At 37.3% G+C, this 14,878-nt stretch overlaps 1 protein-coding gene across 1 annotated transcript; it reads left to right on the top strand.

The window, feature by feature from the left end:
- LOC105172279 (uncharacterized protein At2g34160) lies at positions 3,977-8,399 on the top strand. The gene is made up of 5 exons (XM_011093659.2): positions 3,977-4,197; positions 5,814-5,862; positions 6,316-6,378; positions 6,784-6,848; positions 7,907-8,399. The coding sequence occupies exons 1-5, from the start codon at positions 4,084-4,086 to the stop codon at positions 8,063-8,065; spliced, it is 450 nt and encodes a 149-aa protein (XP_011091961.1). The 5' UTR covers positions 3,977-4,083; the 3' UTR covers positions 8,066-8,399.

Below are 14,878 nucleotides of genomic sequence, written 5' to 3'. Positions count from 1 at the left end.
GTTTTTTGATACTTATTATAAGGGTGAATAGTAATTTATCCCTATGATATTGAAAATGAGCACATTATCTTTCTATGAAAAATTATAGTAATTTACCCCCCTATACTTTTTAAAATGAAGTAAAATTATTGTATTTTAAAAAATATAGGGAAGTAAATCAGTATTTATTTTTTTATAAGGAGGTAATTTGCTTTTTTGCGATATTACGATGGAGTTACTTGGATTTTTTCCTTGATTATAATTTTCGCATAAAGCATAAATTATGAGTTGACTATTAATATTTATAGTTGCTAGTATTTTATCATATACTAAATATGTAGGGCAAATTGGAATTTTGGTCCTGTAATTATGGAGGGTGATGTTTTGGTCTTGTTGAAATTAGTTTTAGCAATTTGGTCATATGATTAAAACGAAATTGACAAATAGAGGAAATTCTGACTGAATTGCATGAATTGCAGTTAGATTTGTCATTAAAAATAAAGTTTAGCATTTTTATGAGTGATAAATAGGTTTTCTACCTTACAGTCAGGATTCAAGTGCCCCATCAATCCACATGCACAACAAGGTTCCATAACTAAAATTATGTATTTGAATAGAAAATAAATTTTCTAATATTTCAGATTTTCTAAAATATATATATTGTGACGGCGATGACCAACTTCCACCTCAATGGTGGCGGCGACCGCGACGGCAACCGTCACCCAAAGAAGAAAGAGGCATCGTCGTCGCCAAAGCTTTCGCCAGGGTCACACAGATTGGGCGCCATAGCTCCCTTCGTGCTGTGTGACGGTAACGCCGTCTCCTGAAGGTTGGGCGGGGCAAATCACTGCTGCCTCAGTCGATGTCGCCGCCATGTTTTATATATATAGATACATAATTGTTTATATATATAACATAAATACTATTTTTCTAAATTATAGAATATATTTATGCAATATCATTTCTCCAAATATTTATGTCATAATGCAATGTCACATTTTATTTTTTTTATTAAGTCATGTAATTGCCACATCATATAAAATTAGCCAATGAAATCATTTTTCCTAATTTGAAATGCCACGTTAGATTTTGGAGATATTTTTTGGCAACTTTTGATAAAATCCGGCAACAAGTGTCTTGAAATCGAGCAAATTTAAAAAAATAAAGGACCATTTTAGAAATCTTAGTAAGTTAAAGGACTAAAATGGAAAATGGCTAAAGTTAGAAGACGAAAATGCCTTTAATCTTAAAAGTAATCTAATTGCTAGTATGAAATAGAGACGTGAATTAGGGTAATCATGATCTCATCTTCTCGTTTGGCCAAAACAAGGTCAAATTGGGTTATAGGCTTGGTCTAAAGTGACTGGGCTCTAATAGATCAAGACCATGTCTAATGAACCTATATTAAATTTAATTTAATCTTAAGTCCATCAGTTTAAGTCTTTTAATTCATTTAAAAGACCTAGCGCCACTCTCTTATTTAATTTTTAAATTCAATTTATAAATTAAATCAAGCTTAATTTGAATTAATTCAATTGATTTAAAAGTTCTAAATCAAAAAATCAACTAATCCAATTAATTAATCTTTAGGTAAATTCAACCCATGCAACGCGTATCAGATTTTTTGCCACACCACAATATCGGAGAATTTTCAAGGAAAATTCTTAGATTATCGGAGGATTAGCTTTACAAAACAAAAGTTAGCACTCCGATGTTTAACTCAATAATTAGTCAATCGAAGGTAAGTATCAATATTCATTCAATTTTTTATTAATATCAGCAAATTTGGTGAATTATGACTAACGGAGGGACTTATTTGTTATATAAAAGCAAATCACAAGGGTGCTAGATGAAATTTTTCCAACCACATGGGATTCATGTATAATTACACTAAATATCAGAGGAGGACAGTGTAATTATCCCTTAAAATTTTATTACGCATCAATGTTGTTGGTCACAATTTCACTTTGGTCTAACGCAATTTGCATCCTTGTGATATTGCAAATGAGTAAATTACCTCTATATGAAAAAAATTGCAATTTACTTCTCTATGATTTTTAAAATAAAGCAATTATAGGGAGGTACATTGCATACCAGATTTTTGGCCACACTCTTCAAGGAAAATTTTAGGATCAACGGGGACTAACCCTGCAAAATAAAAGTTAACACTCCAATACTTAAATCCGTAATGATTTTACTAAAAAAGAATGAAGAACCTTAATAAAGCAAGAATAATGGTATAAAAAATGATAAAGTATATATATTCGTGTGGATTAAAGGTATTTTTAGTCCTCTAACTATAGCCAATTTCTAATTTAATCCTTTATCTTTCTAGGATTTGAAAAATATCCTATAACATTTTAATTTGCTCATTTCAGGACACCATTTGCTAGAATTTGTCCAATATTGCTGGAAATGTCACATATATCTGACGTGGCCTTTTAATTTGGACAAAGTGATTTTATTGATTAGTTATGCATGACATGGCAATTATGTGACCTTTTTAATTTTAAAATATAAATTGTGATGTGGCATTAATGACCGCATGGCATTAAATTATGTTATTTACTAAAATTATTATTATTTGTATTTAAAATAAAATTTTAATACTTTATATTATTTTTACTTTTTTAGAATTAAATTATTTTTACTTTATTATTTACTACAAATAATATTTATCATTATATGTATTTGAATAATTTTTTTTCTATTATTTAAGATTTAAAAAAAAAACAATTTTACTTTTAATATTTAAGAAAATATAAAATAATACATCCCTCTTCTCATTTTTGTATGTGTATATATAAATAATATATGCATACATTTATATATACATTATATATAATTATAATATATATCACAATATATATATATATATATATATATATATATATATACTTTGGTGATGATGGCCAACCGCCACTTCAACGTTGGTGGCGATCATTGCCGCCAACCTTTGGACGATGATCGAAGAAGAAAGGGGCGACGCGTCTTCTCTAAGGTTGGGCGACGGTGGCACCTCTTTTTTTCTCGTGATTGTCTAGATTTAGGGTGGTGGGCGACGACGACACCCATTATTTTGGGAGATAGGACACCTAGCTCGGGGGTGACGGCATTGCCCGACGATAGTCTCCGCCGCCTCTAAGATGGAGGTTGGCCGTCGCCGCTTTTAGGTAATATCTGTATATATATATATATGTATATACATAATTGTGTATATATATAACATAAATACTATTTTTTAAATTAAAACTTATTTTTGCAATTTCTTCCTAAAAAATCCATATCATAATGCTACATCACATTTTTTTTATTTATTAAGTCAGATAATTGCCACATCATATAGAATTAGCCAACAAAATCACTTTCCCAATTTGAAATGCCTCGTCAGATTTCGGTAATATTTTTTGGCAACTTTTGATAACATCTGGCAATATGTGTCTTGAAATCGAGCAAATTAAAAAGTTATAGGACCTTTTTCAGACCCTCTACAAAGATAAAGGACTAAAACGAGAATTGCCTATAATTAGAGGTTTAAAAATCCCAGCTCATTTTCAATCAATCTATTAGGAGCCACCAGGAGATATTTTAAAATGATGTGTCCAGATATATTGACAAACTATATGACGTATCCATCCAAGTATCTGATGATGTGTTTGGCTGGAATCAACTTGTTTGTTGAGTTTGTCAGTTCAGTAAAATAAGAGGTAAGCTTATAGGCCTTACTTCCCTGTTGGTGAGCCGTATAAGTACCTACAAGGAGAAGTTTACTATAATTAGATGTCCGTGATATACAAATTGGTGATACAAAATATATATCACTATTTCACGCCCTTATTCTCATCCCTTCAACCTTAACAACCTATACATATTTTGCTTGACTCTGAATTGATGTTTACGAGGTCAAAAACGCTGAAATGTCGGGTTTCCATTGAATTATTTTTCTTGTTATATAATGGATGTGCTTGCTTTTTCTCCCACTCTATACATACACACATACAGTAGTGTTGCAAAACTCAAGCCAAGGAGAGAATTTATAAACAAACCTACGTACGTACCCAAGATCATAAGAAGCAGCAAGAGAATTGATTCTTCAAGTGAAAAATGACAATGGCACCTGCTGCAATGAAACAAACAAACAATGAGAATCTGAAGAAGAACAGAATTCAAGTTTCCAACACCAAGAAACCCCTCTTCTTCTATGTCAATCTTGCAAAGGTTCAGTTCAACCTCTTTTTCTCTCATCTTCATGTGCATGTCCATGTCCTACTACTGCATGTTCATGTGCATGTCCATGTCCTACTACTTGGCCTTGTCAAAATATCATCATTGTTTTCTTCCTAATCATTTTCCTAATTAAGTGCAAAAGTTTTGAAGTAGTCTTTTATCTGGAGGGGCAACATGGATTTGGTATTTCTAGGACTTTAATTTTGGGGTAAATTAGATGAACACTCCTTAAGATTAGTTTAATTATACAAATCTACTCTATTTTTTGAAAAATTACATGTACGTATAATGTCTTTCGGATTGTAATTGTAATTTGTATAAATACTTCTTCAGGGACAAAAACATACACATGTACTTGTAATTCTAGAAACGATACGAGTGCTTAATTTATATAATTAAACATAATGTCAGAAGTTATTTGTATAATTCACTCTTAATTTGAATAAGGTGAGACATTATGCAAAATTACGACAGGACAGTTAAATATGGGGTGAATAGCAATTTACCCTTCTATGAGATTTAAAATGTATATCAATTTACCCTCCTGTATTTTTTAAAATGAAGCAATTTATCTTCTTATACAGGTAGGTAAATTGCTTTATTTTTAAAAATCATAAGAGGGTAAATTGTTGTATTTAAAAAATATAGGTAGGTAAATCGCTATTTCTTTTTCCATAAGGGAATAATTTGCTCATTTATAATATCACAAGGGGATTTCTTGCATTTTTGCCCATGAATATGTCATCTTTTCTTGGGAAAGAGAGACATATATGATTAATAAGCTTTTCCATGATCATAACAAATTGCAGGTGTTGAGTTGCATAAATAATTGTACACATCATTATATCTGAATCTCAACATCCATAATTTATTTAATACACTTGAAAGAAATTTTTCTCTTATAAAGCAATTTCTCAATTAAGGTAGTGTAAATTCATGAATTATTTAGGTGAAAGTGGATTAAATGCTTTTTTTTTTATCTCATAACTTGGGTTATTTGCTATTTTCATTTTTTTAACTTTTTAACTTAGCCATTTTGTTCCTATATTTTTTTAATTTTTGTAATTTTAATTCTTTAGTGTGTTGGAATTCAACTTGACAGGCGAAAAAGGTGAATTCTAATGAAAAAAATGATTGAAACAGTGAAAATAAAAACAATGTCCAAGATTAAAATGCTATCCTAAAATGTTAAAGGACAAATATATTGACATAAATGTGCCAATATAAACAAAAGCCTCAATTTTAAAATATTACGTGAGAGACACATGCATTTTTCCTGCAAGATGGGTGAACTCCAGCTAGAACGGACTAAAATGATGAAAATTAAAAAGAGGCAAGACCAAAATGCTATTCTAAAAAATTAACGGCCGAAAAAGCCACGTAACATAAGTTGTGGGATCCAAAAATACAGCGAAACCTTATTAATTTTTTTTCATATATACTATATATAATATATATATATATAAGTGAAATTATACTCTGCTATGATTTCTTAAATTAATTACTTTCTCTCTTTAATTTTTATTTAAATGCATGCATATAGTTTACGTACTTTCTTGTTTCGCATGTGTTTGATGGGTAAAAATTGTTGTCATCCATTGACACAGAGGTACTTACAACAGCATAACGAGATTGAGCTTTCTGCTTTGGGCATGGGTAACCACCATAACTCTTTCTTTTTTTAGCTCTTTTATTTTGCAAAATTGTTCTCATTTCCCTCTATATGAACCCCAAATTTCACAATCCAAACAATTAAGGCAAAAATGCAAGCAATTCTTTTGTGATATCGTAAATGAGCAAACCCCTTATAAAAAAATAAATAGCGATTTACCTTCTTGTATTTTTTAAAATATAATAATTTACTCCCCTATAATTTTTAAAATGAAGCAATTTACCTCCCCGTATATAAGAGGTAAATTGCTTCATTTTAAAAAGTACAAGGGGGTAAATTGCTATTTTTTTTTCGTAGAGGGGTAATGTGCTCATTTTCAATATCACAGGAAAGTGAATTGCTATTCACCCATTTAATCCAGACATTTTTAATTAAGTAGGATTAATGTCCAATTACTCTAATCGTGTTCACATATTTACTTTCACTGCTTACCCCAGCAATCACAACTGTCGTCACAATAGCTGAGATTTTGAAGAACAATGGATTCGTCAAAGAGAAGAGTAAGTACTTTGTTCAAGCAATTACTTCTTCAAATCCAATAAGACGGCCATCACTTGCCACAAGAAGAAACATAATATTTTTATTATGACCAGTAAAAAATCGTAGCAGATATTATCTAATTATAATTGCGCCAACGGCTATTAGCTATTATTTGATCAGCGAGGCCAAAACATTAGTTACAAGGCCATATATGTAAAACGCAATGGATATTCATTAATAATGGTCGAAACTTAATTATAAGTTTTTGCATGGTTTTATTCGATCGTGGTAGATAATATAACGTTAATTTGTCGTAATTTTTAAGTCGAAATAATTTATAATGTAGGGAATAATTTAATTTTGTAGCGAGGGAAGAGTGGAGGCAAAATGATAGTGTGATAATCTCTTGAAATGAATTGCGATAGGTATTACGACATCCACAGTTGGAATGAAGGACCAAGCCAAGGGCCGTGTAGTTCACAAGGCAAGGGTGAGTATGTTTCTTGATCGATCTTTTTGTGCAATTTTATTTTTCGTCTTAGTCATTTGAATTCTAATTTAGTGGTAAGTTTTTAATAGGGTAATTAATTTTATTGACAACCCGAATATAAGTTCTCATTATATAAATATTCTTTTTTTGTATAAAATTACAATGATACCTCTGAAGGGATGTCGATATGACGTCGTTAGGGGGTGTGTTAAGTGTTTTTTACTTGATGAGTTGTTCGTGTAAATTACAATTATAACTTGAAAAGGTATTCTTGTAATTTTAAAAAACACATAAAGTGTGTGTAATTAGACCTTAACTCAAGGAACGTCAATGTAGTTTGAGATCTTTTATAGAGAAAAATGCAAGTAATCCTTTTGTGATATTGGAAATGAGCAAATTATCCCATATTGAAAAAATAGTAATTTACCTTCCTGTGTTTTCAAAAGTGCAACAATTTACCCCCTATTTTTTTTAAGATGAAATAATTTACCTCTTTAGACAAGGAGGTGGATTGCTTCATTTTGAAAAACATAATAGGATAAACCGCTATTTTTTTTTCATAGGAGATAATTTGCTCATTTGTAATATTGCAGGGAGAGGTAAATTACTTTAAACTCATCTTTTATTTCCTATTGAGCTTTTTGTACCCTAATCGAACTTCTAATCATACCTTGAGGTCATATAGCTGTTCTAAATCATTCACATTGTAATCAAATCTTTTTGTACACACATCAACACCATTTCTTGGGGTCTAATGCAATTTATTTCTCTGTGATACTGCAAATGAACAAATTATCCACTCTGAAAAAATAGCATATTCCCCTCTTATATTCTTTAAAATGAAACAATTTAAACCCCAAGACAGAGGGGTAAATTGCTTTATTTTAAAAAATATAGGGGGAGTAAGTTGCTGTATTTTTAAAAACACAGGAGAATCAATTGCTAATTTGTTTTTCATAAGAGGGTAATTTGCACACTTACAATATCATAGGGAGGGTAAATTGCATTTTTCCTCAATTTCTTGAGGTACTCGTCATTTGCTCGATGATATTGACCAGATTGAAATTGTGCTGGAGAAATCGGAAAAATTCGACTCCCTAGTGAACGCGAACCATGCAGCGCAAAATACAACTGCCAATAATGCAAAAGTTGTTGGCAACGGCAAAGTTGAGGCCAATGGCAAAGTTGAGGCCAATGGCAAAGTTGAAAACAAGTAGTAGCAAGAAGATGGTGAAGGTCATCTCTTGTAGCCTATCTAGCTAGTGTTCATCGCCATTCTTATACTGTATCTCAGTACAGATGAGAGGAAGAATAGCTATTAGCTAATACTTTAATTTGTTGTTTATGGCTGCCATTGTGTTAGAATTATTAGGGAAAAGCCAAGTACCTCGTAGAAGATGTGCTCGTCGTTAGCTGTAATTTTGCGGCCTTACAGGCGTAACTTCATGCAGTGTTGCTTTGTGACAACTTGTATCTTGTGAAGATACAACAAGTATGTGTTATTTTCAGCTGTGAGAATGGAAAGAAAGTATAACATTTGTGTTTTCATTATTCATTCTTATCTCACATATGCTAACAATTCTACTTATGTTTAGTGCACAAAGTGTTTAAACTTTTGCATACTAAATTCAACTCAAGTCTTTCTTAATTTTAGAAAAGAAGAAATAAATAAATATAGTAACTCTATAAGAAATATGATTAATCTGTGTCGTCTGGATCGTATTGGACTTGGGATCCATTGGTTGAATTTTTCACAAGTCTTGAAATAAGAACCTATAGAAAATATATTAGCATTCCGACACCCAATTCTATTATGCTGTAACCAGTTAGAGAAATAAGAAAAAAAATGGCGTAAAGGAGAAAACGATGTAATGCACTAGAGTAATACTTGATTTGTAAGAAAGTGAGTGCTTGCGTGTATGTATGCTATGTAAATCGGTACCCTCTATCGGAGGAAAAAAGCTTGCTTTTATATCTATAGTTCCTTACTGTTTGAAGGAGTACAACCCCTTTAGGACTCGAGATGATAACTACTGCGAGAAAGCCACAAAGGAAGACGAAAGAGGTTATGGAAGATCTTTGAGAATCATGATTGCTAGGGACTTGTGATCGGATAAGCCTCTTTGTAGTATATGCTTCAGAATTCCTAGGGGGTGTTTGAATGTGCAAGGTGATCTGCCCAAGTCCTTGAGCTATGTTACAAGGTGCATGGTCGGTCTTCCTCCATGTGGTCGAATGGCCTTTGGCCAATTGCACACAAAGATATGCTAGTGCCTAGGTATCTCCTCTTTCATCCTTAATTTTGGGCCTACAGAAATACTGTTTCGCTCCCTATGAAGTCTGTTTCCTCCAAAGGCTGCTCTTAGGCCTTTAGGTCGAGGTTATGCTCCTTCGGCCACATGACTTTATGGCCCCTCCCTCTTTGGGCTAAGTGTACTTTTATGGCATCATTCACCCTCCCCCACCGGCCCCCCAAAAAAAAAAAGAGGTGGTGGCCTGCTTAGAGTAGTAAGTTTGTATTTAGGGTGTAGCATCCTCCTCCTCGGGTTTGCCAATCCTACACTTAGAAGGAGCCTTCTTTCTCTCTGAATGCCCTATGCCAAATCAGACCACCCCGGGTCTCATGAAGCGCCTTTTCGCAACGCGCACCGTATGGTTAGAAGTTCGCTGACTACTTCCGCCAATCACAGCATGCTCCCGCTCGGCACTAACGCATCGCACCGATAGGAACCACAATAATTATAGCAACAACAACAACGACAGCAAATTGAACATGCAATTTCAGAAAAGAGATTTTATTAAACTGAAAATGCGTATACAGTGGACACTAGAGCAAGGGGATCGCCTTAAGGGGGACTCTAACACGTCACTAAACTGAGCTTCTTGAACTCATTCCCCCCTCCCTATAATAGGTTTAAAAAAAAAATCCTATTGAAAGCATTAGACACTAAAAAGATTGAAAAACACACCTGAGGAGGCCTAACGTCCCCTGAGCAATCTAAACAAAATAAAGCAAAATAACAAAGCGAAGTAAAAGACCAACACCTAAAACTCTAAGACTGCGGAAGTCCAGCGTCTGTCGGCGAAGGTTGATTGGTCGGCCATGAAGAATGGTTGAGTGGCCAAAGTGCGCGTCAAGGGTGCCGAGTGCGCGGGCGGCCCTTAACATTCTCCCCCACCTAAGATAGCGACGTCCTCGACGCTTGGGAAGCATGGTAAGCTTCGACAAGAGGTAGGAACGCCTTTAGGTTCGTCACTCGCTCCCAAGTTTTCTCTTCGCTACTGCATCCCCTCCATTTCACCATGTACTCTATATGGTTGCGTTTCGCGGTACTTATCACTCGGTGATTCAGGATTGCTTCAGCCACCTTCTCAATCTAACCATCGGATTGTGGGTGATAGCTCGAGCTCATAGAAAGTGTGGACCCGAGGATTTTGAACATCTCGGTCCAGAAGACGCCAGTGAAACGAGAGTCTCGATCACTGACGATGTCCTTCGGCAAGCCCCAATACTTGACAATATGCTTGAAGAAGAGATGAGTCGTCCCTTCTGTCGTTACATATTTTGGAGCTACGATAAAAGTAGCATACTTTGACAGTCGGTCTACCACGACGATAATAAAGCCTAAGTCCCTGACCTTAGGAAAACCTGAAATACAATCCATGGAGACGCTCTCCCGTGGTCACTTTGGGATGGAAAGTGGTTGCAACAAATCAGCCTTCTTATGATGGTCTGCCTTGTCCTGCTGGCATATCAAGCAGGTGCGGACATAAGTCTCAACATTATCCCGCATCTGTGGTCAATAGTAGGCCCTCTGCACCAAGGCATATGTTCGCTCCTGTCCTTGGTGTCCCGCCCAAAGAGTGTCGTGGCATTCCAAGATAAGTGATTTTCATAGGTCCCCGCCTTTCGGTACATATACGCAGTTTTCCTTGGTCATCAACAATCAATCCTTAAGCCAAAACTGCCAAGCTTTGCCTTGCTCGACAAGCTAAATCAGGCCCTGTGCTGCGGGATCTCTCGACAGTAACTCTCGCACCCGATCTCTTACGAAGGTAGCAACTGCGCTAGAGGAGAGCACTGCTATAGACTCCAAACTCGTCAAACCCGCCCTACGGCTTAGGGCGTTTGCCACATGATTGCTGGAGCCGGCCCAATACTCCAACACAAAGTGAAACTCTGACAACAATTCCTGCCAACGTGCCTGCCTACTAGTCAGCTTCGGCTGCGACATGAAATAACTCACTACAATATTGTCCGTACTGACCACGAAGGGAGAACCTAACAAATATTGCCGCCATAGTCGAAGGCAATGAACTACGGCTAGCAATTCGTTCTCATGCACCGAATAGCGCCACGCAACATCCTTGTGTTTTCTGCTCTCAAAGGCAACTGGGTGGCCGTCTTGCATTAGTACCCCTCCTAACGCATAGTCCGAAGCGTCTGTCTCCACCACGAACGACTTCGACATATCTGGTAAGGCCAACACAGATTCTGTCATCATTGCTTTCTTCAAATTGTCAAAGGCGACTTGGCTTCGATACTGATATTGAATATCATAGACATGTCGAAGAAGGATAAGCTGTTCACTTTCATGGAAGGCTTGAAACCGTGGGCGCGTCTTGAGCTGCAGCGCTAATGGGTGATTGATTTGAGTTCGACTATGACAGCGGCCGAACGCTTGGTAAATTTCAACCCAGAGACTCGAAGGGACATCAGAGATGTCAGAGGCGCACTTGACAGACTTCCAACAATGATTGAGCAATAGTCGGGGAGAGAGTGTAGAGCGAGGCACAGACTTCCGACTTAAGTGAGCAATAGTTGGGAAGAGAGTGTAGAGAAAGGCACAGACTTCCAACTTGAGTAGTTCATGAGAAATGCAATGCACTGAGGCACTATTTCCTGAGAGCTACCCGCCACTTTAGGAAGAGAGTGCAGAGAGAGGCACAGACTTTCGCTTTCAATTTCTGTGTTAAATGAGTGCATTAGAGACAGTATGTTTTGTGGGGGAGCTTAGCACCGATTTGGGGAGAGGGTGTCGACAGAATACACGGACTTCTGCTTGTTTGAGATGATCACATCGGGTGCAGCAGAGGCACCATTTGTGGGGAGATAATGTGTTGTGCTGAAGAGGCACTTCACGATTGGAGCACTCGAAAGAGCAGGAGGTCGGTCTGGTGTCGCGTGATACTGAGAGAGAGTATTAGGCACCGCATACTTTTCAATCCTTCTTGTATGTATTGACAAAGACGTCAACAGATCGAGTGGGGGAGAGTGTCACTGGCCGTTCCTTGGGCTAGATGGACGACAGTGACTTGTGGAGGACGTGCGGGCGGCTAGGGGATGCCTGCCAGCACGCAGGTGTGCAAATGGTTTTTGAGCAGAGATTCTTATCGATTGCGAATTGCAATACTGTTCGTATGAGAACTTCGTTGACGTGCGGAAATGCTATCTGCCAAGTATGAAGTCATTCCGAGAACGTTTGGGCCAGGTGATTGGTCATCGCCACCCTGCGCGTGAGCAGGAGCGTAATGTGTAAAGCAGAGTGCTTTATCCTTGGAGATTCGCCAAACTGTTTCTATGGTGAAATCCTTGTAGTGTTGGGAGCACCTCCAAGATGTTTCAGAGGTAGAAGGTTTCGTTTCGGTATTGAACGATGACGATGTTCAGAGTCTGCCAGTGTAGTGGTGAGATTGTAGTTTCAGAGTATTGCGTTGGCAATTTCTCAGCCATGAATGATCGGATGGGGCTGAAACTCTATAGTTATGATGTGGAAGTCGTAGGCTACGCTACGGTTCAAGCGGGACGTGATTTGGACGTCGGTTGAAGGAGATGCGAAAAAAATACACTCCTCGACCCTTTCAGTGTTCTACTCTTGGAATAAGAGAAAATGTTTTTAAGCCTATTATAAGGGGGGCATGCAGTGGTGAGCTCCAGCCAGCCCTCCTCGTGCACTACGGCACTAGCATGAGACAACGTCTGCACTAAATGAGCTTCTCTTGGGGGCTTGATGGGCATGGGAACCTAACAAGCAGCGTAGGGCCAGGATGGCCTGCGTTGGGTACAAAAGCGGCCGAGAGGCTCTGTGTAACGCGCAAGGTTGCCCCGCGGGCTGCGAGATATCAGAAGCAACACCTCTCGTGCGAATGGTGATCGAGGCAAGCACTCCAAGACCTCGTGATCCAACCCATGGGACGCGCTATCGAGTTCTAGCCGTCCATGGATCCGTTGGCTAAGATGACCGGTCCTGGGACGACACCGCCTGTGCGCATATTATGAAGCCAAGCTAAAAGGCACGAAAGCATGTCGGGCATGCCGTGCGAGATCAAGGTAGGATGTCTCCATATCGAATGGGCCTCGGACTTATGATGCGGTCCTACTCGGGCGAGGTATGGAAGGCGGCCATGACTTGCAACGAGTGAGCGTTGGGCATGAGATGAGCGTTGCGGGCGCATGTTTAGCGCCGTAATGCCAAGGCGGAGCGAGGTTGCTCCTTGCCATCGAGGAATGCATTAGCAGGTTCCGAGATTGTGAGCGAGACGCTAAGACATGAGTACCGAGTGCATATATATGACCTAGTCATATATTAACATGGATTTTTTACCTAACAAGACTCCAAAACAAACCTCCTACCTTCCAACGATGGGAGCGTATTGGATTTATTATTTAATTCAATTAAATAAAATACCCAATAATCATCTGAATATTTAATCTAATTAATTATACACAGACCCAAATATACTCAATTAATAAATCTAAGTTTTTTGACAAATCCAAATAATTAATTAATCCAACTAATTAATTTGAGCCCATTTCAATTAATTAATGAATCTAATCCATTAATTAAACAAGCACATCTACTAAATAATTAATGAATCTAATTTAAAAATTAATTAGCTCAAGCTCAAATCATATAAAATAAGCTCGAGCTCAAGCCGAGCAGCTCGCTCGAATTACTTTAGAAAAATTTAGCAAATGTTCTCCCCAAAAATGAACACCGCCGCCCTGCACCAATCCATCAACCACTTTACACAACCCCACCGTCACATAATACCCACCATACACCTAACTCTCTCCTTCACATACCAAATCAGTTCATATCCACTTCCATTTCTTGAAGCACCAAACCATCACAGACTATGAAATGTAATGGCAAACCTGTTCAAGCCTCTTGCTTGGCCGACACAACAGCAATCGCCTTCCTCATTGTAGACGGCTTAATAGATGGATCGGGGCTTGCAATCGCTGGTTTGAGGCTAGGGTTTTAGAATTTACATTTGAAAATTGGGAGGAAAAAAAACAAAGAGTGGGAAAGAAACGTCAGAGAAATGATTTGGGCTAGGATTTTAGGATTTGATGAAATCTTCTCGAGCATCTTCAGCTGGAACAGAATCTAAAGATGTTGATTTACATTTGGAAATTGGGGGGAACGAAAAAAAAAAAAGAGTGAGAAAGAAATGGGAGAGAAATTGGGCTGGTGATGCTGAGTGTTGTGAGATTGAGAATGAGAAAGAGTGAGAAAGAAAGAGAAGGTGACGGTGAGTGTTGTGAGATTGAAAAATGAGAAGAGTGAGAAAGAAACAAACAGAGATATTTTTTTAATAAAATTGTTGGCTTGTATATTTTTTTAGTAGATGTTGGTCTGGGGCTTTTATAGAGCTCTTTACCTATCTATAAGGGAGTCGAGAACACTATTATAAGAGAAATAAAGCTCTTAAAGAAGCTACTAACCAATAGATCAATTCAGAATTCATAGCTCAGAGTCCATAGGAGATAGATCTGTAGAGCCTTACTGCATTCCTTTATAAACTCAGGAATGCTTGGCTCGGATAGCTTTCTTGCTTACAAACAGGCTTGCAGCCGGGTTTTCAGCCGCTAGCTCTAGCTCTTTCTCTCATCAAGATGTTAGCTTCGAGCTTCTTCTGGGAATAAGCTCTCGTCGCCTCTTTTGGAGGCTGAACGAACTATCGCTTATGGGTTTGGGCTAGGTTCGGTCCATGCGTCGGCTGGGTCGGGCATGAAGATGTAA

This window comes from Sesamum indicum, linkage group LG10, assembly GCF_000512975.1.
Source record: "Sesamum indicum cultivar Zhongzhi No. 13 linkage group LG10, S_indicum_v1.0, whole genome shotgun sequence".
Lineage (NCBI taxonomy): Eukaryota > Viridiplantae > Streptophyta > Magnoliopsida > Lamiales > Pedaliaceae > Sesamum > Sesamum indicum.
Note: the sequence above shows the minus strand (reverse complement) of the source record. Positions and strands in the feature narration are given on the sequence as shown.